The 23,297-nt window shown below is 54.8% G+C and overlaps 2 protein-coding genes across 2 annotated transcripts in view; one reads left to right on the forward strand and one right to left on the reverse strand.

The window, feature by feature from the left end:
- Positions 1 to 5,731, forward strand: part of OLFM2 (olfactomedin 2) — a 67,327-nt gene extending 61,596 nt beyond the window's left edge. Inside the window, exons 2-6 of the mRNA XM_004378368.3 lie at positions 916 to 1,065; positions 2,654 to 2,800; positions 3,049 to 3,268; positions 3,607 to 3,713; positions 4,899 to 5,731. Coding sequence (XP_004378425.2) covers positions 916 to 1,065; positions 2,654 to 2,800; positions 3,049 to 3,268; positions 3,607 to 3,713; positions 4,899 to 5,576 — 1,302 coding nt within the window. The 3' untranslated portion in view covers positions 5,577 to 5,731. The remainder of the gene's footprint in view (positions 1 to 915; positions 1,066 to 2,653; positions 2,801 to 3,048; positions 3,269 to 3,606; positions 3,714 to 4,898) is intronic.
- Positions 5,732 to 10,120: 4,389 nt separating this feature from the next.
- Positions 10,121 to 22,882, reverse strand: PIN1 (peptidylprolyl cis/trans isomerase, NIMA-interacting 1). Its single transcript, XM_004378369.2, has 4 exons — positions 22,692 to 22,882; positions 19,711 to 19,923; positions 11,681 to 11,791; positions 10,121 to 10,729 (listed from the first exon to the last, which is right to left on the reverse strand). The coding sequence occupies exons 1-4, from the start codon at positions 22,747 to 22,749 to the stop codon at positions 10,620 to 10,622; spliced, it is 492 nt and encodes a 163-aa protein (XP_004378426.1). The 5' UTR covers positions 22,750 to 22,882; the 3' UTR covers positions 10,121 to 10,619.
- Positions 22,883 to 23,297: the final 415 nt, after the last annotated feature.

The following is a 23,297-nucleotide window of genomic DNA, read 5'->3' on the forward strand; positions in this document are numbered from 1 at the left end:
ATGCACAGTTCAGTGACATTGATTACGTTCTTCCAGTTGTGCTGCTATTCTCACTTTAGATGAAGGTTTACAGAACAAAATAGTTTCTCATTATCACTAGATACTTTTTAATAAGTTTGGAAAATGATGGCTCTCTTGAGTTCCCTGTACATGTTAGCATTTCAAAGGCTCTGATAAGTCCTGTAGTAAAGAAACTTGTTTCACCCACAGTGCACCAACTTATTTGACCACAGAAACGTTTTCCAGCACACCTGGAAAGATCATCAGTGTTCTAAGGAGCATGGTCTGGGAAACACAACCATAGCTGATCACTGAATTATCTGAGTGGTATAAACTGACCCGAAGTTTAATTTAGGAGTCTGAAGATGATGCAAGCTCTGCGAGGATTCTGTCATCCTTTGGCCATTACGTTGCCTGGGCTTCTTAGAGGCAGGGGGACAGTAGGGTCACACTTAGTGGCCCCCGAGATACATCTAGAACCCATATGTGACCTTGGGCTGGGGAAGCGGAGAGGGCAGTCCAGGTTTGGGGGTCATTTTGAGTGGGTCTATGTTCTAATGGTGGTCGTGGAGGCACTCTTGTCTGTGTGAAGGTGAACAAGAGAATGAATGAATTCCCATCTTGTGGAAGGGCTCAAATCCCACCATTCTCTAGAAAGGGAGAGTGAATTTAAGTTTTCTCCATTGCTTCCGTGTGTTCCCTAACCTCTCCATACCTCAGTCTTACCATCTGAAAAATGGGGCTGTTTGAGGAGGAACTGAGATTACACACACTGGGCATTCAGCACGTGGCCTGGCACATCCCAGGGGTCCGGCCAAGGGCCTGTCATGTCCCCAGGCTCCCTCCGTCCCCCATGGGGTGGGGCAAGTCCCTGTTGGGTTGCCCCTCTCTGACCCTGACCCCACCTCTCTGCAGACCCTCTTCCAGAGCCCAGAGGAGGGCTGGCAGCTGTACACCTCTGCCCAGGCCCCTGACGGGAAATGCATCTGCACCGCGGTCATCCCTGCGCAGACCACCTGCTCCCGGGATGGCCGCAGTCGTGAGCTGCGGCAGCTGATGGAGAAGGTAAGAGCCTTCCAGGTGCCCGGGGGACTCAGACCATCTCACAGTTCCCACCCTGCCCTCCGCCCCATCCAGGTCAGCCCGGGCCAGATGGGGCCACAAGGACTGTTCTGAACAGGCTGAGAATCCAGCTCCCCTTCCGTGGTTATTTCAGTATCTGTTCAACGTGTCTTTGGAGGAGAAGCTGAGCGCTGGGCGGGGGAGGGGAGGAAGAAGGACCCCAAGATCATCATGGGAGTCTCTCGGGTGTGAGTTCTGGCCCCTCCGTGCATGCCCCACTTACCAGACCCACCTGTTCCAGAAGGTGTTTTGTATCCCTTGGTGGGGGGTCTCACCCCCCACCCCAGGAGGCTCGTGCAGGATCCTTCCCCCTTACCAAAATCGATATAAAATGCTCCCCATTCAATACGTTCCAAGGCTTGCCAGTGCCCTTGACAATCTGCCTGCTGACCCTTGCTGCTGCCCAGCTGAACTGCCCACTAGTCAGCTCTGAGGTCACTGTTGAGAAGGCCCGCCAAGCCTCCCACCATCAGGCCACAGAAGAGGAAGCCGAGGCTCAGCGGAGAGGAGACTTGGTGGCCCCAGAGTCTTCCACTCACTAACTCCTCGGGCCCCTGCCCTGCCCACAACACTGGGACTGCTTTCTCCAATAGTTTGTCCCTTATTGTTGACAGTGGCTACTGGTGTCCACGGTATGTATCAGGCTGTTGGATTTCTGAGAACTTACAGGTTCTCAGAACATGAACAATCGTTCAGGAAAGTCGGCGTGTTTCAATGAGCCGTCTCAGCGGTGTCTTTGAGTTCACTTTAGCCAGGTGGAGGTGGGAGCTAGGGTGCCCACAGGCCAAGTCAGGAGAAGCCAGAGCAAGGAAATTTCAGTTCATTCATTCAAACAGAAAGTGTTTATTGAGTACCTACTTTGTGCCAGTGCCGGGCACTGGGGATTCAGCTGTGGACAAAACGATAGGTATATCCTCACCTGAAGGAGGCAGATGCATAAGAACATTCCAGATAATGGTTAAGCTGTGAAGAAAATAACTGGGTAACGGGATAGTGAGTAAGCTGCTACTTCAGACAGGGTGGTCAGGGAAGGCTTCTCTGAGGAGGTGAGACATGAAGGATGAGATAGAGCCAGCCATGGGAAGATGAGGGGGGAACAGCATTCCGGGTAGAGGCATCAGCAAGCGCAAAGGCCCTGAGGAGAGAAGGAGCTTAGAGTCTGAGAGGGAAGACAGGCTGGTGGTTGGAGTGGCGTGAAGGCAGAGCAGAAAGGTGAGGGGGCAAGACCTGCAGGCCACAGTAAGCGAGAAGGAGGTGATCTAATCTTTTGTGAAAAGCTCCCTCTGGCTGCCGTGTGGAGAACTTAGTGAGAGTGGAAGCAGGGAACCAGGGAGGAGGTGGTGGTGGTTGTGGCTGGACCAGGCGGGAGCCTGGAGAGCTGTGGATGGACAGGGGATATCATTTGGAGGTTCCTGGTGAAATCTGGTGAGAAGAAGGTGTCTGGTCAGTTGAGTGTTTGGCCTTGTCTGTAGCATTCCTGAGATGGGGGTGGCAAAGGAATCTCTGCCTCCCTAGCTGTCCCCCTCCCTAGGTCCAGAACGTCTCCCAGTCCATGGAGGTCTTGGAGTTGCGGACATATCGTGACCTCCAATATGTGCGCAGCATGGAGACTCTTATGCGGAGCCTGGATGCGCGGCTCCGGGCAGCCGACGGGTCCCTTTCAGTGAAGAGTTTCCAGGTAGGTTTTTCTGCGTTCAGGTCAGAGGTCAAGGGGCTAATTGGGACCATTAGTTCCAGGAGTGGGGTCTCATCTGGGAAGAACCAAGTGTTGACTGGGATCTGGAATCCACAGGTCCAGTGTGGGTCAAATACCAAGGGCCAGGTATGCGTCAAAGATAAGAGGGGAAGTATGGGTCAAAGGTTGGCGTTGGGTATGGGTCAAAGGTCAGCATTCAGGATTGGCGATGATTCCTTCTTGGTCGGCAGGAGTTGAAGGACAGGATGACAGAGCTATTGCCCCTGAGCTTGGTCCTGGAGCAGTACAAGGCAGACACACGGACCATCGTGCGCCTGCGGGAGGAGGTGAGGAATCTCTCCAGCAGCCTTGCAGCCATCCAGGAAGAGATGGGCGCCTACGGTTATGAGGACCTGAAGCAGCGGGTGATGGCTCTGGAGGCCCGACTCCATGCCTGCGCCCAGAAGCTGGGTATGCCTTGACTCTTGACCCTGACCCCTGACCTCCACACCCAACCCGAATACCACCTGTGTGCCCAGAAGCTGGGCATGGCTTTGACCTCTAACCTCTAAATTTTGACTCTTGACCTCCCTACCCAAGGCCAAACCTGAACCCAGAAGCTGGAAATGGCCCTGACCTTTGACTTCCAAACCCTCATTCCCCAACCTGGCTCCATATTGGGACCAGATATCTGGATTCCCCCTAACCCCTGGTCCTAGCTCTTCCCATTTTGATCACACCTCATCCTTGCCCTGCTTCCCTTGAACTCTTCCCATCCCTACCCTCATTCCCCCTGTTCCTGCCCCCAGGCTGTGGGAAGCTGACTGGGGTCAGTAACCCGATCACCATTCGGGCCATGGGCTCTCGCTTCGGCTCCTGGATGACTGACACAATGGCCCCCAGTGCGGATAGCCGGGTGAGTGACTGTGCCAACTCCAGGGGTCAGAGTGTAGGAGGGACATAGCCTATAGCTGCCTATGGCCGCCCAGTGATTCCACACCAGTGACTCTCCCGTGGCCCAAAGTGTTGTGGTATCCCCAGGGCCCTTGGGCCTCCCCTTGACTCTCTAGTGACCACCAAGCAACCAAGGGCCTTCCAGCCCAGTGAATCCCAGTCTGTTGACTTATAATGACTGTATAGAGACTAATGGTTTCTGAGTATCACTGACCACCTCCCAATGACCATTCACCTCTAAGTAACTACCCAGTGACCACTGCCTTCCCAAGGACTAGATCCCCTCCCCAGCACCACTCAGTGGCATTTGGACTTCCAGTGGCCTGCATAGTCATGATTGTTCATCATCTGTGACCCACAGCAATCATCCATCAACCACCCAGTAAATTTCATCAACAATGACCTTCCTAGTGACTGATATTGGTCACTAGATGGCCACTGAGTGTCACAGATTATAGGTAGTAACTAGCCCCCACCCCATCATGATCATTAGGTTCCCAGGGATTATGGGAAATGTGGTTCAATCAGGTGGTTAAAAGCTTGAGTTTACAATCAGATTTATAACCCAGTTTCACTACTGCTTAGCTAGGGAATCTTGGGTAGGTTCCTTAATGTCTCTGAGCCTCAATGTCCAAATCTTCAAAATGGTCATGATAATATGAGCATTAAAGCATATAAGATGTTTAGCCCAATAACCAGCACTAATAAGGGCACTCACAAATGCTAATTAATATGATGATGATGATGATGACACACTGGGTCACGTGATGGTTACAGGGGTTACCCATGCGCAATGAATTCAAGAGACCTCTTATCACCCAGTGACTGTCCAGTGACTACCGACCATCCAATACTCAATGACCAGTGAATTTCTGGGCCCAATGAATCCCCAGGGACTGCAATTTCCCATGATCCTTACAGATTAAGCACCAATCACTTGGTGTCTGTTTCAAGAGCACTCACTGACCAAATGATCTCAGCCACTGAGACTATGACTGGTCATGAATGGTCACTGGAAGTCCCATGACTGGGTAATGACCACTTAGTGACTGTTGTTCTCTAACGACCACGGTTATTCCTAACTAGTTGCTGGGAACCTGGGGTCACTGGTGGTGGTTGCCCCAGTGACCGATGGCTGCTCTGATAGGTCTGGTACATGGATGGCTATTACAAAGGCCGGCGGGTCCTGGAGTTCCGCACTCTAGGAGACTTCATCAAAGGCCAGAACTTTATCCAGCACCTGCTGCCCCAGCCATGGGCAGGCACGGGCCACGTGGTATACAATGGCTCCCTCTTCTATAACAAGTATCAGAGCAATGTGGTGGTCAAGTACCACTTTCGCTCACGCTCCGTGCTGGTGCAGAGGAGCCTCCCAGGGGCAGGTTACAACAACACCTTTCCCTATTCTTGGGGAGGCTTCTCTGACATGGACTTCATGGTGGATGAGAGCGGGCTCTGGGCCGTGTACACCACCAACCAGAATGCAGGCAACATCGTGGTCAGCCGGCTGGACCCGCACACCCTCGAGGTCATGCGGTCCTGGGACACCGGCTACCCCAAGCGCAGTGCCGGCGAGGCCTTTATGATCTGTGGTGTGCTCTACGTGACCAACTCCCACCTGGCTGGGGCCAAGGTCTACTTCGCCTACTTCACCAACACGTCCAGTTACGAGTACACGGATGTGCCCTTCCACAACCAGTACTCCCACATCTCCATGCTGGATTACAACCCCCGGGAGCGGGCATTGTACACCTGGAACAACGGCCACCAGGTGCTCTACAACGTCACACTCTTCCACGTCATCAGCACTGCTGGGGACCCCTAAGGGCTGCCATAGCTCAGGCTGCCACACAAGGGCCACTTGGGCCCGCTGGGGGTCCTTTCCACTCTGCCTGTATCCCTTAAAAATTATCTGTCATGTCCTCTCTCTCCTTTCCTGTACTTCTTTTTCTCTCCCCACCCCTTTCCCCCACCACTTCCGTTTTCTACCTCTGTATTTCTATCAATGCATTTTTTTTTCATTTTTGTCCCTTCTCCTTTATTGATCTCTCCTTTTGATACTCCACTTCTTTGTCTGCCTTTTTTTTGATGTCCGTCTCTCTCTGCCTCTTTTTATCGATGATTCTTCAGTTCTCTTTCCCCATCTCTGCTTCTCTTTGGGCTCTCTTTCTCTCTCCTTCTGTCCTCTCTGCTTCCCACTCATTCCCCTCCCCTCGCCCCCACCCCTCTTCAAAGGAGTTGAGTGCATGGATCTGTTCCTTTTTTTATTTACACTTTTTCTTTCCAGGGTTGCCGGAATAAACGGGACCTTTGACATTTGACACTTTGGTTGCTCTCTGTGTCCAATGGGGGTAGAGGAGGAAGAGGTCAGGTGGAAGCTAACTCCTAGGCTGGAGACTGGTCGCCAGTGAGCTGGGGCCCCTTGTTCTATGACTCAAGCTTAGAGAACTGAGGAAGGCAGGCCCAGCATTGGCGGTGGGGGTGGGGGCGGGGAATGGCACACCCCTCTCTAGGGCCAGCCCTTTGGGAAAATGGGTGAAGAGACCCAATCCAAACCTGTTCTGATCGAAAACAATTTGTTTAAAAGCAATTTGATCAAAACAACCGAGGAGTTTATCACAACAATGAAAATTGGCCTCAAACGAATATTCTCCATCGCTGGTTTTTCATTTATCGATCATGCTGGTGCATTTCAGAGCAGCCAGGCAACTTTTTAATGGGTTTTTAACAATTTGGCTGCTTTTAAGAATTTGGATGTTTTTCCTTTTTTTTTTTTTCCCTTCCTTTTACTGTGTAACTTCGAAATCATTTTAAGTGAGGCACATCTGTTCTAACTGCTAACAAAAAGCTAGACACAGCACTAAAAGTGGGTTTAGTGCCTTCAGTGAACACACCCACACCCCACGCAAGGACCCTATTTGTCTGGCAGGGGCTTGGGCAGGAATGGACTCCGACATGGGGAAAGAAATGCAAAGACAGCAAGTATTGGCGGCAGGAGCTGGGTATGAGAGGGTCGGGAAGCGACTGAAGAAGGACGGAGCAAATCCTAAGAGGCCTTGGAGATATGGCTAAAAGGGAGCTGGGAGTCACAGAAGGGGAAGAATGAGGGTCTGTGTTAGCCAGATCTCTCTGGTTGTCTGGGTGAGATGGACTGGCAGGGCAAGGCTGAGGACCAGCGAGGTGTCAGTGGGCACGGCAGTGGGAAGGAGAGCAAGGAGGTGGGGAGAGTCATCTCTGGGGCCAGGTTTTCATCCTGTGACTGAAGCTAGGAACGAAAGTAGTGAGGGGATGGTGCAGGGTGACCCACAATGCTCCCCTCAACTTATGGCGCCCACTGAGTCCGGATTAGGAACATCATGAAAAGCGCCCCAGGCCAGTCCCCACCCTGCTGATGGAGGCCAAAGAGGAGGAGCGTGTCCCCTCCTCATGGAGGACTCTCCCCTCCTCCCCATCTCTAATTAATGGCCTTCCTGATTAAATCATCTCCGCTCCGTGCTGGGATCTCCGGGAACTCGGACACAGAGGCCATACTGGCAACGAAACCAATGAATAATAAATGTGACTGCCTAATGCGCTCATTTAAAACCAATTTTTATAGAAATCTTTAAGAAAAGCAATTAATTTCCATTTAAATTAACAAGTTTGACATTGAAAAAGAATCGATTCCTGGATTAGCACGCTGAGAGGCACTTTGCTGCATACTTGCTAAAAAAAAGGGGGGGTGGGCAAGGGCTGGGATACTTAGAATATCTGCACCCCCTCACCTGACTTACATTATTTGGAGGCAAATCACTAGGGGGAGGGCAATTCATTGCTCTCTCATTCAGGATCCTCCCAAAGTAAGCTCAGGAGCCTGAGGGCTGTGAAGTTAAATAGTATTTGTCCAAAATACACACAGATTTGGAGACTCACATCCTCACAGGAGAACGGGACTGGATGCGGGTGTGTCTGTCACATCTGCACACCAAGTCCCTCAGACAGACACCCACAGGCGCTTGGCATCCCAACCGCTCATATTCTCTCTCTCACACACACATGCAACACAGGCATGGTGCCTCAGATACTCCTTACACTGTTGTTCCAACCAAGGATAGGCAGGAGAGGGTTCCCACACCCCATTTGAGGCCAAGATCATTCCCCCTATGCATGTCTTAGGCTGACTGCTGCTAACTCTGACTTGCCCTCTCATTATAGATAGGTACTTGGCTACAATGGGAAGCCAATACCCAACCCAAGGTGGTAACTGTGTTACCCCAAGTTGAGGTGACCCACTAGCCCTGCCCTACTGGCCACAAAAGCCTGGGTGGATGCATATGGCCCCAGAACCAGTTGCCATTGAGTCAGAATCGACTCATGGCGACCCCATATGTGTCAGAGTAGAACTGTGCTCCATAGGATTTTCAATGGCAGATTTTTTTGGAAGTAGATCACCAGGCCTTTCTTCCAAGGTGCCTCTGCATAGACTCAAACCTCCAACCTTTCAGTTAGCACATAGTGCGCTGACTGCACCATTCAGGGACTCCCAGTGCACATGGCAGACAGATGGAAATCAGCCCTCTGGGGAGGAGTGTGGCATGGGAAATGCTGGTAAGAGACAAGCTGAAACAAGACTACACTGTCACCATTCTACAGCCTCAATTTCGGGGCGGGAAGGCGTGGGTGGGAACGTGGAGCAGGTGAGGGAAACCACAGCTACTTAATAATGAATCACCCAGACACTGAGTGGGCTCTGGGGGCATGTTTATCTAACAGCAATTTTCTTTCTTATTAATATTTTGGCCAGTGTGCAGATATACAAGGGATATACAAGGAAAGGGGAGCCACAAGGGCAGCCGCACTATGACGGCACCCCCAGTGCCACAAAGGACACATACCTGGAGACAACCACATGCAGTCACAGACACCCACAGACAGAGCTGGTCACACGGTCACACAACACACAGCATCTCAGACATGGGGAAGCCCCTGAGCCATCCTTCCCTGGGCCCTGCATGTTGAGAGTGGGGGACCAGGCCCATTTTCTGGTGACCCTTCTCCTCCGACCACTCATTTCTGATCCTTCTCAGAGGCCCCACAGTACCAGGAGGCATGGGATCGCTTCCCCAGCCCCAGAGAACTACTGGTGCAAAAGGCAGGGCTGCTGTCTGCCTCCTGGCCCCACAGGCAATGGGAGAAGAACATTCTGCCTGGAGGTAGAGCCAACCCGCCAGTTCTTCCCACCCACCAGAGCTGAGAGGAAATTCATTAAACCTTCCTAATGACAAACAGCCTGGCAGGCAGAGCGAATGATTGCTACAGAAGTCCGCCACATGGGATCGGGCAAGGTGATTGTTTATGAGGTGGTGGAAACTCAGCCCTGGGGAGGCCTCCCTTGGGGTCGCACTGGGCAGGGCTTTATTTTGTTCAGATCCCCAAGCCCAGCCAGCCCAACATCCCGTGATCTGGGCTGGTCTGCATCCAGGAGGGGGCGCTGAGCAAGCATAACCATCTCCAACAGACCGACGCCCCGACACTGCTTGATTTAACTCCCAGGCCCCAGCCCAGACCCTGGCACATGGGCGGCTGTGGTGGGTGGGGGGGTTGATGGGCTGGTGGGTCACCTCTCAGCCACCTACCCTGGTAGGGGCCCCCAGAAAGACGGAGGAGCCGAGAGTAAGGTCCACATCATCAGCACACACACCCCTACGCCCAGCATCCCCTCTGCTCCTGGACACCCCCCACCCCTATACTCCCTATACAAGGCCTCCTTCCCCAAAGAGGCCTGGGCAAGAGCCCTGCTCTCAGAGGTGCCTGGGAGGTGGCACCCCTCCCCTTCAGCCTGGGCCCCCCCCTGCTGCCATGGTAACGGCATCCATGGAGGATGCTAGGTCTGGCAGCTGGACCTAAGAACCACCTGCGGTGGTGGGAGCAGGCCCCAGGGTGCTGGGCATGATTCCTTCTAATTGGAGAGCAGCCTGTGAGTGAAGGGGGTGCTTGTGCAGAGGAGCACCCAGGGCACAGGGTCTCAACCTGGCTCTCCCAGGACTTCCCGCAGATTCCTGGCTCCACCAGTGACCTGCTCCATCTGAGACTGAGGGAAGGGGCCCGGGCCCTGCATTCTTGAAATGCACTCTGGGGATGGCTTGACACGCCCACATTTGAGCACCACTGGGGCTGAATGGGGCCCCACCTTCCTAAGAGTCTGGCAGCTGGGAAGAATTTCTGTTAGGATGTTCCCAGACCCAGGATGGAGGAGCCACTTCCCAGGGGAGGAAACTATAGCTTGGACACTTGGGTTGATGGCAGATGTCACACCCCCAACCCCACAATGCCCCTCATACCTCACCCTCACCAGGGCAGAAATGAGACACAGGGCAGCACAGTAGTGGTTCCAAGGTTTAATATAGGGTGGGGGAGGGTGCTGCACTGCCCCTCAGAGGGGGCCCCATGGCCAGGCCACCCTGAGCCCCCAAGTCAAGGGTTTGCTTTTTGTAACTGAATAGAGGAACATGGCGTAATAGACACAACCACTCCAGGCCCTCCTGTCCCCTCCTGGACCTGGGGGGAGGGGGCGCCAGGGGCGGCCCACCTGACTAGGCCTCCTCTTTGGGACAGGTCATTGCCTGCCCTTGCGTCTGGGAGCCCCCCTCCCCCACCCCAACCTCCCCGCGGCCCTTCTGAAGTCAATTCCTTAAGATGCAAGGGAGGGGAGTCTAGCAGGGACCACCCCAACAGGGAGTAGACAGGGGCCCCAGAGCCCTTGGTCTTAAAGAGCCCCCTCCAAGCCATTTTGGGAACAATAAATACTATGTGACTTGAGCAGGGCAGGAGAGCCAGGTGGGCCAGCACCCTGCCCGCCCTGCGGGCCAGGCCTGGGCTGCCCTCAGCCTCACTCGGTGCGGAGGATGATGTGGATGCCGGAATCCGTGAACACGGGCCCGCTCATCTCCCCTGTCCGCAGCGCAAATGAGGCGTCTTCGAATGGCTTCTGCATCTGGCCTGGGGGAACCGTGAGGGACGGTGGGTGGGGGCAGGGCAGGCCGTGGCCAGGGCAGGCAGGGAGGACAGAGGGAGCAGATGGGGCTCGCGCAAGTGCCGAGCCTCAGGCTCATCTGTCACTCGGTTTATGGCCCTGTCGGTGGTGCTGAGCTGCGGCCCAGGCAGGGGCAGCAGGGCCATTAAGGAGGCCCTGGGAAGCCTTGGCTAGTGTGACGGATGGCATGCAGAGCTGCCACTGCAGCTGCTGCTGCCTTGTTTAAAGACACATTTGGGTGATGAACTCGTCTCCCCGGCCTGGTTCCCAGCCCCTGCCAGATCATCTGTCACGCCTGCCTCCTCAGCGGTAGCCCATGGTCCCTGGCCGGCTCCCACTTGAGGGCCCTGCACCCAATCTTGGGTCCCTGCCTGGATGCATCATAGGCTCCAGGGATGGAGGGAAGAAGAGAAGGAGGCCTGGTACCTCTGCCCCCACCCGCTGCCCCAGATAGGCCTATGGTTGGGGCTCTGATCTGGCCCTCCCACCCCTCACCCCTGGGTGCCCCACCTGAGCGGTCAGGGGGAGGCAGATCCTGGGAGACATGCCCTGGGCCTCTCAGGGCCCGGCCTCATAGCTCCAACAGGAGGAGAGGCAAATGACAAAACCTGCCTTGATGGGCCTGTAATGGGGACAAGTGTGCAGACACAGACCAACACCACCAGGAAGGAATGACCCCAGGGAGAAGGCTCTGCACCCCTCTCCCCAGTGGCCCCAGTGTGGACCACCCCCACCCAAGCAGGGCAGTCTCTGAAGCCTGGAGGAAGGGACTGCTGCCACCTGGTGGACCCAGAAGACAGGTACCAACTTTCTAGAAGCCCTGCCTCCCCCAACCTCTACTCCCACGGAGGGCCCCACTGGTGGGCAGAGGGTGGTTGGGGTCCCCCAGGGGCTGGCGGTACCCATTCCTTGCACACCTCTGCTGAAGGCACCCAGGTCTCCCCTGGCCTTGGCGGAGCTGCAGTCGCTGAACTGGGAGGCCAGAGATTCAAAGTCTTCCTCTCCCGACTTGATCTTCTGGATGTAGCCTGCAGACACAAGAGAACACATCAGGGGCCAGGCAGGGGTGGGATCCAGATGGGATGGAGGGCGCCAGAGGGAAAGGTGGCACTTTCAGAAATGAGCTATGCACCTCCACCCCCCAGCCTGACTGTATATGCGTCTGTGTGCATGTGTGTGCACACTCACACGCCACACACACGCACTTACACCCGCTCCTACAGCTCCCCAGACACACGGCACCCACACGCATGTGCACACACGGTCTTCCCAAACGTGCTAATGCACATCCACAAACACCTTCTCCCTGTACATGTGGGCACAACCACACATCACACCTAGAGTTACGCACGTCCATGAAGAGGTGCCCTCACCAGGCACGCACCCATAACACACACCTGCCATCCATCCACACGCGCCACCACCCCGCGCTCGACCTTGACAGCCACACAGTCTCACAACCCCCACCCCTTTATCGCTCTAACACACACACGCGTGTGCACACATGCATAATTGTAACATGACCTCCTCCCACTCCCCAACACACACACACTTTGAGAGAGAATCTACCAGACCAGGACAGGGAGGAGAGCAGGCCGGGACATGGGAGAAGTGGAAGAAGGAGGCTGGAACCCACCGCAGAGGGCGGGGACCCAGGGCGCCCAAGGGCAGGTGAGGGCGTTTTCTAGAGGGGATCTAGGAGAAAGGCAGGAGGCCAGGGCTAAAATCCAGCTTGGCCACAGGACTGGCTGAGTCCTCAGCCTCAGTTGTCCCAGCTGTTGAAAGTGGGAGGAACACCCAGTTGCTCACGGGGGTGTCATGAGAAAACTCTGAGGTGGTCCAGGCAATGCTCTGGAAGGAACAACACTTCATTCCCAGAGGCAGCCAGGCACGGCTCTTCTCCCAGATCCCCAACAGAGGAAGCACTCGCCCAGCACTAGACTCGCTCTCTGTCCAGCCCAAACCATCCCTTTCAGGTAAGGGTTCTCCCTGGAGGGGGAGGGAGGTGAGGGCTGATGGGAGGAAGGTAAAGGATGACTGTGAGGAAAAGGGCTCCCCAGCAGAGGGCGTGAGATGGCATTCCTGCATCTTGTGTGAGGGGTGTGTGTGTGTGTAAGACAGCATTCCTGCATCTTGTGTGAGGTGTGTGTGTGTGAGACAGCATTCCTGCATCGTGTGTGAGGTGTGTGTGTGTGTGTGTGTGTGTGTGTGAGACAGCATTCCTGCATCGTGTGTGAGGGGTGTGTGTGTGTGTGACGGCATTCCTGTACTGTGTGTGTGTGTGAGAGAGAGAAAGACAGCATTCTCGCATCTCATGTGAGGGATATGTGTTGTGTGTTGGGTTGGGGGTTGCTGCAAGCCACTATCCTGAGTCCAGCAGCCCCTGAGGTGGGCAGGGGCTCCGAGAGCCAGGGTCTGTCCTTCCCTAAGTGCCCACCCTCCCCCCCAACCCCCGCTCTGGCACAAAAAGGAGACTGGTTGTCCCTGCCAGTCTCCAACCCGTACCCACAGATGCAGCCACTGAGCGGGGCTCCAGAGCTCCTGGCCCAGTGCTGCAGCCACCAAGGGCCGAGGGAAGAGCCTCACAGTGGGCAGAGGCTCCTCACAGCTTTCCCCACCGGCCTGCTGCTTGCATGGCAACCCTCAGGGTATTCTCCTGTGCCTGTCTGGGAGGCCACACACCTGCCTGGCACATCTAGCTGAGCAAGGGGACACCAACCCACATCATGTTACTTCTCTCCAGATGCGAGGGTCACCCTGGCACGCCAGCCTGTGGGTCTCTTCACATCATTGTGGCACTTCCACCTGTTGCTCCTGTCTGACCTGAACAAGGCCCCGACACACCTGCCTGTTTGACATGTCCAGGGGAAATGTCATCCACTCACCCGCCTGGTACCCGTCTGAGTGCCACAATGGCATACCACTGCTTACTCTCGTCTCAATGGTGCTAGACCTGGGTGGGAGGGTGCTTTGGCAGACATACAGCTGGGGGTCTCTGTCTGACACTGGTCTGATCCAAACCTCAACGGGACACATTGGTCTAATACTCCTGTGACCTAAATGCCACCATAATCCATCGGCCTGGGCCCATGGCCGAAATGGCACGACTGTGAGAGCTCGCCTATCACTCCCACTTGGCTACCATCAGATACCATCCTGGTATCTGATCCACATGTTGCCAGGATGCAGGACCCATCGCCCGCACCCAACCTGTGTCCCCATCACTGCTGCCTGTCTGACCATCCCTTTGCTTCTCTGCCTGACCATTAGTCACCTGCCAGCAGGTCCCTGTGACACGCCCACCAGATGTCTGTCAGCAGCACGGTACCTGGCACAGAATGAGACCTTGACAAACGCGACTTGCTGTCACCACTCTCCCTTCCATGTAGACTGCATGTCCCAGCAGTGACGCTGCCCCCTCCTTCTCTCAGTCCCGTCTGGCCGTCACTGTGGATGGCACACTGCAGTGGCTTCTGCCTGCAATGCCTCCACTGGTTGGACCACCCCCTGGGCTGCTGGTGGTCTCCTTGTGTCAGACGCACCCACTGGTGATTCCAACCTGAACTGGACGTCATTGGGATACTCCGCCTGCTCCTCGCCTCCCTGGACTTCTGATGGTCCCCTCGGCCTCGCCCACACAGCCAGGGAGTCCTGACTGCACGGTGCCCCTAGGCGTACCTGCCTGCCTCTGGGATCAGGACAATCTCCACGCACGGAGCACCAGTGGAGCCAGGCCCAGCCCTGAGCCCTGTATACACATGACTGAGCAGTGTTCTCCAGATGCCTGGGATGTGGGTGCAGGCGTCCTGAGAACAGGCAGCTTGCCCAAGAGTCACACACATACACAGAGTGGGTGCAAGTGACATCAACCTAAAAACGGACGAAAAGCCAAGCATTTGTCCCCACACAGTTCACATCACCCAGCCCTTCTTCTGACCAGCCAGGTCTCAGAAGTCTTCTTTGGTGGGGAGCCTGAAATGATCTTTTAAAAAAATGCCTCCTCCTGGGTTCCCTCCCCTAAAGGCTGCCCTCCAAGATGCAAAGGAACACTCACTTCTACCGCCAGACCCCTGTGCGTCCCCTCAGCTCACTCTCTAGCCCTCCCCTGCATTTCCATCCCTCCCAGTCCCACCCCAAGGCCCCTTCTTAAGCCTCTCTTCCTGCCTGGCACTGGCCTGCTGGCCTCTGGTCTCACCCAGAGCCTTCCCTAAGACCCCAGCTGTGAAAACGCCCTCTCCGTGGGCGCCACATCTACCACTGTGCCGTCTGCGTGTCTGTCACTGGCCTCACACAGCAAGGGCAGGGCTGAGTCGGCTTTGTTCAGTGCAGCACCCAGCACCCAGGGCTGTGCACAAAACAGGTGTTCACCAATGTTTAAGGGATTAATGAATGAATGAGACAGAAACAGGCCACAGGGAAGGAGGGAGCCAGCCTGGGAGGGACTCCATAGCCAGTCTTCAGGCAGAAATCCTAGTATCTCACGCGTTTTCTATGTGACCCTTAAGTCCCAACACTAAGGAGGAGAAGAGAGAGGAAATGCCTCCTAGTCCTTTCCAGAGCAATGCCCGGCTTTGCCTGACTGCACCAACACCCTTCGCTCAGGTGGGACCCATCACCCTCACCTGGTCAGGAACCATACAGTCTCTCAAGGGTTCCCAGATGGGAGTGGGGACCTCTGCCTGCTTTGGGAAATTCCACAGCAGCGTCTGTCTTTGCTGGCAGATCACAAACCAGCCTGTCCACAGTGCATCCCCAAGGCTGAGGAGGGCTGAAGGGCTAAGGGGGCAGACTCTGGACTCCAACTGCTGGGTTCAAAGCACACCTGTACCACTCCTGTGCTCTGAGACCCTGGTAAGTGACTTTGCATCTTGGAGCCTCACTTGCCGAGCCTGTAAGATGGGGTGGTAACAGCTTCCACCTTGGAGGGCCGTTGTGAGGATTCAAGGAGTTACTACTCGGAACAGTGCCCAGTGCACAGCAGGCCCTTCCCAGACACTGGTTGTCAGTGGGCAGTCCACGCTGACTTCAGAGGTGAGTGAGTGAGCAAGCAGGGTGGGTCCTGACTCTATAAAGGTTTATGGACAAACTCCCTGCCCTGCACAGCAAATCAACACAGCTACTTCCAGCCTAAAGCCACCCAGGCATCACAGGGGAAGGGGCCTGGTCAGGAAAGAGGTGACAAGATTAGATCTGTGGTCCCAGAAGCCTCAGGCCCAGCAGGAGGGGCCCAGAGAGACCAGAGACCCAGCCTGGAGGCCAGCAGGCTGGGAGGGTACCACCAACCCCGGGGGACAGCAGACCAAAGGAGGTCATTGGTCCTCATGCCCTAGACATGTGAAGGTAGGGGGTGGAGGTTGGAGGGAGGAGCAGGTGGGGGAGGGCTTCTCCATAGCCTGGCCTCCTTAGACAAGGACACTGGCAATGACACCCAGCTGGTCCTCGGATCCCTGACAGCCTCTGGCTGCAGCCCAGCAGCTGCAGAGAAAGCGTGGTCAGGAAAAGGAGCCTCAGCAGAAAATGTGGAGGTGCTGGTTCTCGCTGCGGGCAGTCTGTCCCCTCGGGGCAAAGGGGGAGCCATATCTAAATGGATAATGATGAGCTTCAGGCTCAAGCTGTCAGCTGGGGAGTGCGCTGCCCAAACCACCATCTCCTGAGCACCTGGAACAAGTCCAGGATGGGGGAACATCCATTTCCATGGAAGTGAAAACAAGGCCCAGAGGCCCAAAGCTCGCTGACATCTGCACGCGAGTACTGGGTACCAAGTGCACACATGGCTAGGGGCCATCTCTCTGTGCCCTCGCACAGCCCTCAATGGGGGCCTGCCCTGGCCCATCTCAGGCAGGAAAATGCTGTGGCCAGGAGAGGTCATAGGCACAAGGTCATTGGAGGGTCTGCATGCTGAGCCCGCCAGGCCTCCTCCATCCCTGCCTAGAGCTTTTCCCCTGGGCGAAGGGGACGCAGCCAGGGCTGCCCTTGAGCTTCCATCTTGTCCTGAGTGACTGGGCATGGGACAAGGCTCTGCCATACAGACAGCAAGTGCCAGACACTGTGCCCATCACCCTGCTGAGCATTCTGCTCTGTGCCTCCCCCGTGTCTTCATGGCCACCCTGTCCCCATCTTACAGATGGGGCAACTGAGGCTCTGAAAGACAAAGATACTTGCTTGAGGTCACACAGCGGCCACCAGAAGCCAGCTGGGTGATCTGACCTTGTCCACCCTCTCCTAAACACCCGCACCCCTGCCCACTTAATCCCAAGCCCTCTTGATTCTGCCTCCTAAATTGCTCTAGAATCTGCTCCCCTCCTCATTCCCACAGCCTCCATCCCAGTTTGTCATATCACCTCTAGCTGCAATTTCTGTCACGGCTTCCATGGGGTCCCCAGCACAGGAAGGCACGTCTTCAACTCCTGCTAACACTCCTGAGTCTGCATCTACTCAAGCTCAGGCCTGAGGGCCCAAATGCTTGCTGGCCATGTCCCCAGTCCTCTCTAAGAACCCCCAGGTCCCCACTGTAGTGTCAGCCCTAGAGATGAGGGAGACACCCTCACCTGCCACTTCCTGGCAGTCCCATAGCCTGACAGCTTTCCTTCCAAGCCACGCTCACTCTGTCCCCTCCTCTCCGTCCCCAGTCTTCCATCACCTCTCACCAGGATTATCCCAAATGTTTCTGTCTCCAGCCCAGGACCTCTCCTCAGCTGCCTCCCCAGCATCTTCCTCAGGCCCCTCAGATTAATGAGCCCCTCGCAGGCTGGGCTTCTTCCTGCATCCCCTTTACTGGTGATGGTACCTCCTGCCACTCAATCTCCAAATGCTCATGTGTGACCTTCTGCTCACATGTACAGGTCCAGAAGCTTCAGAATATGGACCACCAGAGCTGGGAGGACCCCCAAGGTCATCTTGTCATTCTCTTTGGGCTTTCTCCACCTGCTTCCTCCTCTCCCCCAGGGGCAATGAGACCTGTGTCGCTCAGCGGCTGACCCAGCCAGCCTGGGCTCTAGGCCTTCCAGTTTCACATTCCAGCCAGAGTTCTCCTTCCTGGAGACACAGTACTGCTGGGCCCTTCTCCTGGTCACACTCCCAGGAAATGACCCCAACTCCTCTCCTCATACAGGGCCCTCCCCAACCTGGCCAGGACCTGCCCCCGAAGTCTAACCCCTACCAAGGCCTCCCCCAGATCCCTGGAGACATCCTAGCCCCACCCAGGGCTTTACTTCTGCGCTTTCCTCGGCCAGGAATCCCTCCTGCTTCCTATTAGTTCATGTAACAGTATTTTGAGAGGTGACTCCAGGCCAGGTGCTGAGTGGTGGGAATACAGTGGGGGACAGATCTGGTCCCTGCCCTCACAGAGCTCAGGCATTGAGCTCTTTAATCTGACTTTAAGGTTTCATCCAAGAACCAGGCTACTCTCTACAATGCTTATGCATATGAAACCAACAGGCGCCGTACACTGCACCAGACACAATATGATGTGTGTGTGTGCGTGTGTGTGTGCATGCATGTGAGAAATATCCTACAGGCCATGTATTGGACCAAATGAAGTGACGGGAAAACAACAGCCACAACTGACAGAGGCTGCAGTCTTTGCCAGGTTGTGCTAATAATAACACCAATAACAATAACAATGACAATGACTGCTAGTAATTATAGAACATTTACTAGACACCAAATGCTGCCATTCATGCTTTATTATATTAGCTCAGAGACCTCACAATAACCCTATGAGATGGGTCCTATTATTATTACGCTCATTTTACAGGTGAAAAAGATTGAGGCTCAGAGATGTAAAGCAACTTGCTCAGAGTCACACAGCCAGGACCTGCAGAGCCAGATCAGAACCCAGGCTGTCTGTGTGTGGGTGAGAAACTGGTTGTGTGGAGTAGGAGCAGCCCAGGAAAGCTCTAGGGTCCCTGGTAGGAGAGGGTGAGTGGATGATTAAACGACAGGAGATCCAGACCAGCAGTTTCCAACAGCACTTCCTGCAACGATGAAGTATTTTATATCCATGCTGGTCATGAGGGTGGCTAGGGAGACTCAGGAACTGAATTTTTAGTATTATTTGATTTTAATTAATTTAAATTGAAATAGTCATGTGTAGGTAGAGGCAGTCATACTAAACAGCTCTAGACCAGGGTTCTACAAACTATGGCCCATGGGCCAAATTCTGCCTGTTTTTTGTAAATAAAGTTTTATTGGAACATAGCCCTGCCCATTTGTCTCCATATTGTCTATGGCTGCCTTTGTGCTATAACAGCAAAGCTGAGTAGTTGTGACAGAGACCATATGGCCTATAAAACCTAAAATATTTACCATTTGGCTTTTTAAGAAAAAGTTTGGGGACCCCTGCTCTAGACTGTGGGAGAAACACAGATCAGGACAGGAAAGAGTCTCCTCCTTCAGGTCAGAATTCACTCACAACTCCATTGGCCTGCTACCTTTCTGACCTCCCTCCAGACCCACCGACATTTGTGACCCAGAACCCTGCTTAATGATACTACTATTAACAACAGCTCCCACGGTCTAAGGGCCTACTGCATGCCTGGCACTGCCTCATCTCACTGAATTTTCACAATGGCCCTCAGAAACAGGCATATTCTGATGCCTGTTTTTTACAGAGGAAAAGAGTGACTCTCAGGGAGGTAAGCCAAGTCCCCCAAGGTCATGGAGCTTGCAGGATCCAGCTACTACCTGAGCCCAGGTCTGCTAGCCTCCAGGGCTAGGTCCTCCACTCTACCTTGGCTTACCCAGGAAATGCCAGAGGGAAAGAAAAAGGAGAAGTGGCTGTGTGGGCCAGGTTCACATTACGCACAGGTTCTTCTGTGTCTGTCAACACCGTGCCTGATGGTAGGGACAAGCTGCGGCACAGGGGCCGTTCTGATTTCCACAAGGCTTGCTCTAGCCCCCCAGGTGGAGGACCCCATCCTGAGACTCTGTCCCCAGCCCTGCTCACCATTGATCAGCTCCAGGGCCTCCTCCTTGGTTCGGGTGATCTTCTCCTGCCGCCAGGACGAGGGCCGCCGTGACTGGCTGTGTTTAACCAGCAGGTGTGAGCAGCGGACCCTGGTAGGCTCCCCCTGCCCATTTTTGCCACCACCACTGCTGTTGCCGCTGGGCCGCTCCCACTGGCTGGCATTAGTGATGTGATTGAAGTAGTACACCCGGCCTGGAGGGGAAGAGAGATGGGAAATCAGTTAGGGCTGTGCTCACAGATGCTACCCTGGAGCCTTAACCAGAGGCCATCCTGGGGCCCTAACCACAGGCTAGGATAAGGACACGCCTTCATTCAACAAAACCACTGTGCACCCACCAGGTACCACAGGCCCTGGGACACTGGGGGCAATCTGGCAGGATATAACCCTGCTGCAATGTGATGGGTTGCTTTTATATGGCCTTTCTTGCCGTGGTCTTGTAACCCCCACCAAATGACTGGGTGGGACCATTCAAATAAGATGTATGGAACCCTAACAAATGGATTAGTCAGTTTTGCTGTTCCGCTAGGCTTAAAATGAGCCATCCCACAGGCAGAAAGGGGGGACCTCACTACCACCAAGAAGAAGAGACGGGGGCAGAGTGTGTCTTTTGGACCCAGGGTCTGTGCACTGAAAACTTTCTAGACCCAAAAGACAGAGAGAGAGCTGTAACACTGGAGACAGTGCAAGATGGCGAGAAGCGGCAGCACAGAAACAGCAGCAACAGAACCAGGAGGCTGGTGCAAGATGGCGCAGTGGGCTTCCCAACCCACGGAGTAAGGCAGTTACAGTGGGTGTGCGAACTCACAGAGTGAGAGAGCTAAGCACTTTTGGGCAGGAGGCTTCCTGCGGGAGTAAGGTGCCTTCAGGCAATTATTAGCAGAGCTGAAGAGCTTTATAACACTTGCCTGAGCACAGCCAATGGGCTCAAACACAGCAATCACTGTGAGGATGGCGTAGGACCAGGCACTGTTTTGTTCTGTTGTACACAGGGCTGCTATGAGTTGGAACTGACTCAACAGCACCTAACAACAACAACTTCCCTAATACGCTCCATAACTATGAGTATGATCTGTGGATTGTTTGGCCATTTTAACAGACTATCAAACCCAGCAGAGTAGCAAAGAGTGCTGTGGGAGGGATGGCTGGTGTCAGAACTGGTAAAAAGTGTGGAGAGAGGAGGAATGTCTGACCTCCACCTCACAGGAATCAGCCTTAGGCTGATGCTGATGGTGATTCTCTCTCCCCATCATGAAGTTAGAGGAGGTCAGATGTTCCTACCATGCCATTTTTAACACTTGCCCTTAGGGAGCTAACATTCTAGGCGGGGGCAGACAGGCACTAAACAAGCAAATGAGATAACTTCAGTCACTGATAACTTCAAGGAGGAAAATAACCCAGGGAAGTGGAACAAAGTAAGCCTGGGAGACGGGAGTGATTCGAAGTACGCACTTGGCAGACCGCCTATGTGGGCTCAAATTCAGTCCTGCCACTTACTCAGTGATCTACCTTCCACGGACCTCAGTATTCTCACCTGTAAAATGGACATAACAATACTTGACTGTATAGTTGTCATAAACACTGAATGAGCTTACATCTGTAAAGTGCTTAGAACAGCATCTGGAACACATTAAGAGTGTGATAGCTATTAACTCCTTTTATAGACGACAAAATTGAGGCCTCACCTTCCCCATCTTTGGTAATGGCAGTAACAAGTAATGTTTCCTTTCTGTTTACTCTGCTCCAGGCACACACTTGGGCCCAGCACTGTTAAGGGCTGGGTATCACCCCTGAGGAAGTCTATCAGGGTCCATCTGAGTAGAAATGGCAAGAATGAGGGCCCAGAGCTGGGCGGAGCATGAGGTTTATGCTGTAGGTGCCCATCAAAGGCCAGGGCAGGAGCAGGGGGGGCAAGAGCATGGGCTCTGAGGACAAATTCAGTTGAGCCATTGACTGACTCTAAAATCATGGCAACGGGCTCTACCTCCCTGAATCTCAGTTTTCTTATCTGAAAAGTCGGGAGTAAGAGAATAATGACATCAAACCTCATGGAGTTAATGTAGAGAGTTGATGACGATGCATGCGATGTGCTCACCGGAGTGCCAGACCCATAGTAAACACTCTAAGTAAACAGGAATTATCACCGAGGTTACTAGAAGCACTGAGGCAACGAGATGACCCCCACATATACCCAGGGAAGCTGGGTTTGCTCGTCAGGAGCTTGCAGTGAAGTGGCCATGGGCAAGGGGCTCAAGAGCCCAGTCCCCATCCCCTGAACTAAATGACCTCAGGCGAGTTCCTTAAGCTTTCTGGCCTCAGTTTCCTCACCGACAAAAAGGGGGTAATAACTAATCTCCCTCCCACAATTGTGGCTTGGAAAGAACACACTTAAAATGCTTGGCAAAACGCCTGGCGCAGAGATAAACCTGGCCTATTACTGGGGATAACCTTTAAATCCAGCCCAGGGCACAGGGGCCAGCTTCAAGCAGGATAACCGGGGACATCGCAGACTCAGCATTAGATGTGGATGCCAGGGGTTATGGCCTCTGGGCCGGGAAACACCCTCGGGCCACACCCTAAGCATGGGGTTGGGGTATCTCCCAGGGATGCCGCCGTGCCCGGTGGGGTGCAAAGATGTCCACTCACGGGACGTCAGCTGCATTAGGCCCCGGAGTGTCAGCCGGTGGGCACGGCCAGGGCCATCGCCCAGGGTGTGTGCGTGCTCACCTGCCCCTCACCCGCCCCGCTGCGCGCTGGGCCTCCTTGGCCCCGCCGTGCCTCAGTTTCCCTACTCCTGAGGCTCAGAGCCCACACGGGGTGGGCCGGAGCCGTTCCCCGGGAACCACGCGGAGAAGCCAGGATCCCACGGGAAAGAGGCGGTAGCGCCGCGCCCGATGGGCGAGCTCGAGCCCTGCTTCCATAGGCCCGCTTGGCCCTATCCGAGCCCCGACCCCCGCGGCACCTGAGCTGCGGCTCATGCGCTTCTCCCAGCCGGGCGGCAGCTTCTCCTCGTCCGCCATCTTCCCTCCTGTCGCAGCGCTCGCTCCCCCCACGCCGCACCACCTATGTCTCCCGCGCCCGCCCGCCGCCGTCGCTGATTGCTCAGTGCGCCCCCGTACCCGGGCCTTGAGGCGACGCTCATTGGACACTCCAACCGTCGGGGACTCGCTTCCTGGCTTCCTATTGGACAGAAGCGAGGGCGGGTGGCTCCTCCCACTTTTAACCTGGGCCCCGCCCCCGGTCGGCCTCACCCCAGCCCCGCCCCCTCGGCTCCTAAGTGGCGGGGGATAGACGCAAGGCCGGCTTTCTCAACGCCCTTAGGCGAGCTCCAAAGAAGTCCCGACCACTACTTTGCGTCCTTCGCCGCGCAGCCCACACGGGCAGGATACAGCTTACTGATTGGCTACCGCAGTGGCAATTCCCACCTTCGTAAACCGTTCCCGAAGGCACTTTCTACCCACGCGGAAGTGTCTGGTGTTTGGCTGGTGTGGGTATAACGGTAGCCGGCGAGGTACTTGGGATCGGCGGTGCTGACTTTTCTGTTGCCATAGCAACGCAGTTGCCTTGG

The sequence above is a fragment of the Trichechus manatus genome, unplaced genomic scaffold (assembly GCF_000243295.1).
Source record: "Trichechus manatus latirostris isolate Lorelei unplaced genomic scaffold, TriManLat1.0 scaffold00057, whole genome shotgun sequence".
Classification (NCBI taxonomy): domain Eukaryota; kingdom Metazoa; phylum Chordata; class Mammalia; order Sirenia; family Trichechidae; genus Trichechus; species Trichechus manatus.

Bases quoted from the DNA above. Each gene is read 5' to 3' on its own strand.
- PIN1 (XM_004378369.2), bottom strand. From the start codon at position 22,749: ATGGCGGACGAGGAGAAGCTGCCGCCCGGCTGGGAGAAGCGCATGAGC. The intron at 11,792-19,710 runs GTGAGCAGGGCT...TTGTGTCTGCAG, and splicing joins GGCCCTGGAGCTGATCAATG to GCTACATCCAGAAGATCAAG. The intron at 10,730-11,680 runs GTGTGCAAGGAA...CGGTTCCCCCAG, and splicing joins CCTGGGTGCCTTCAGCAGAG to GCCAGATGCAGAAGCCATTC.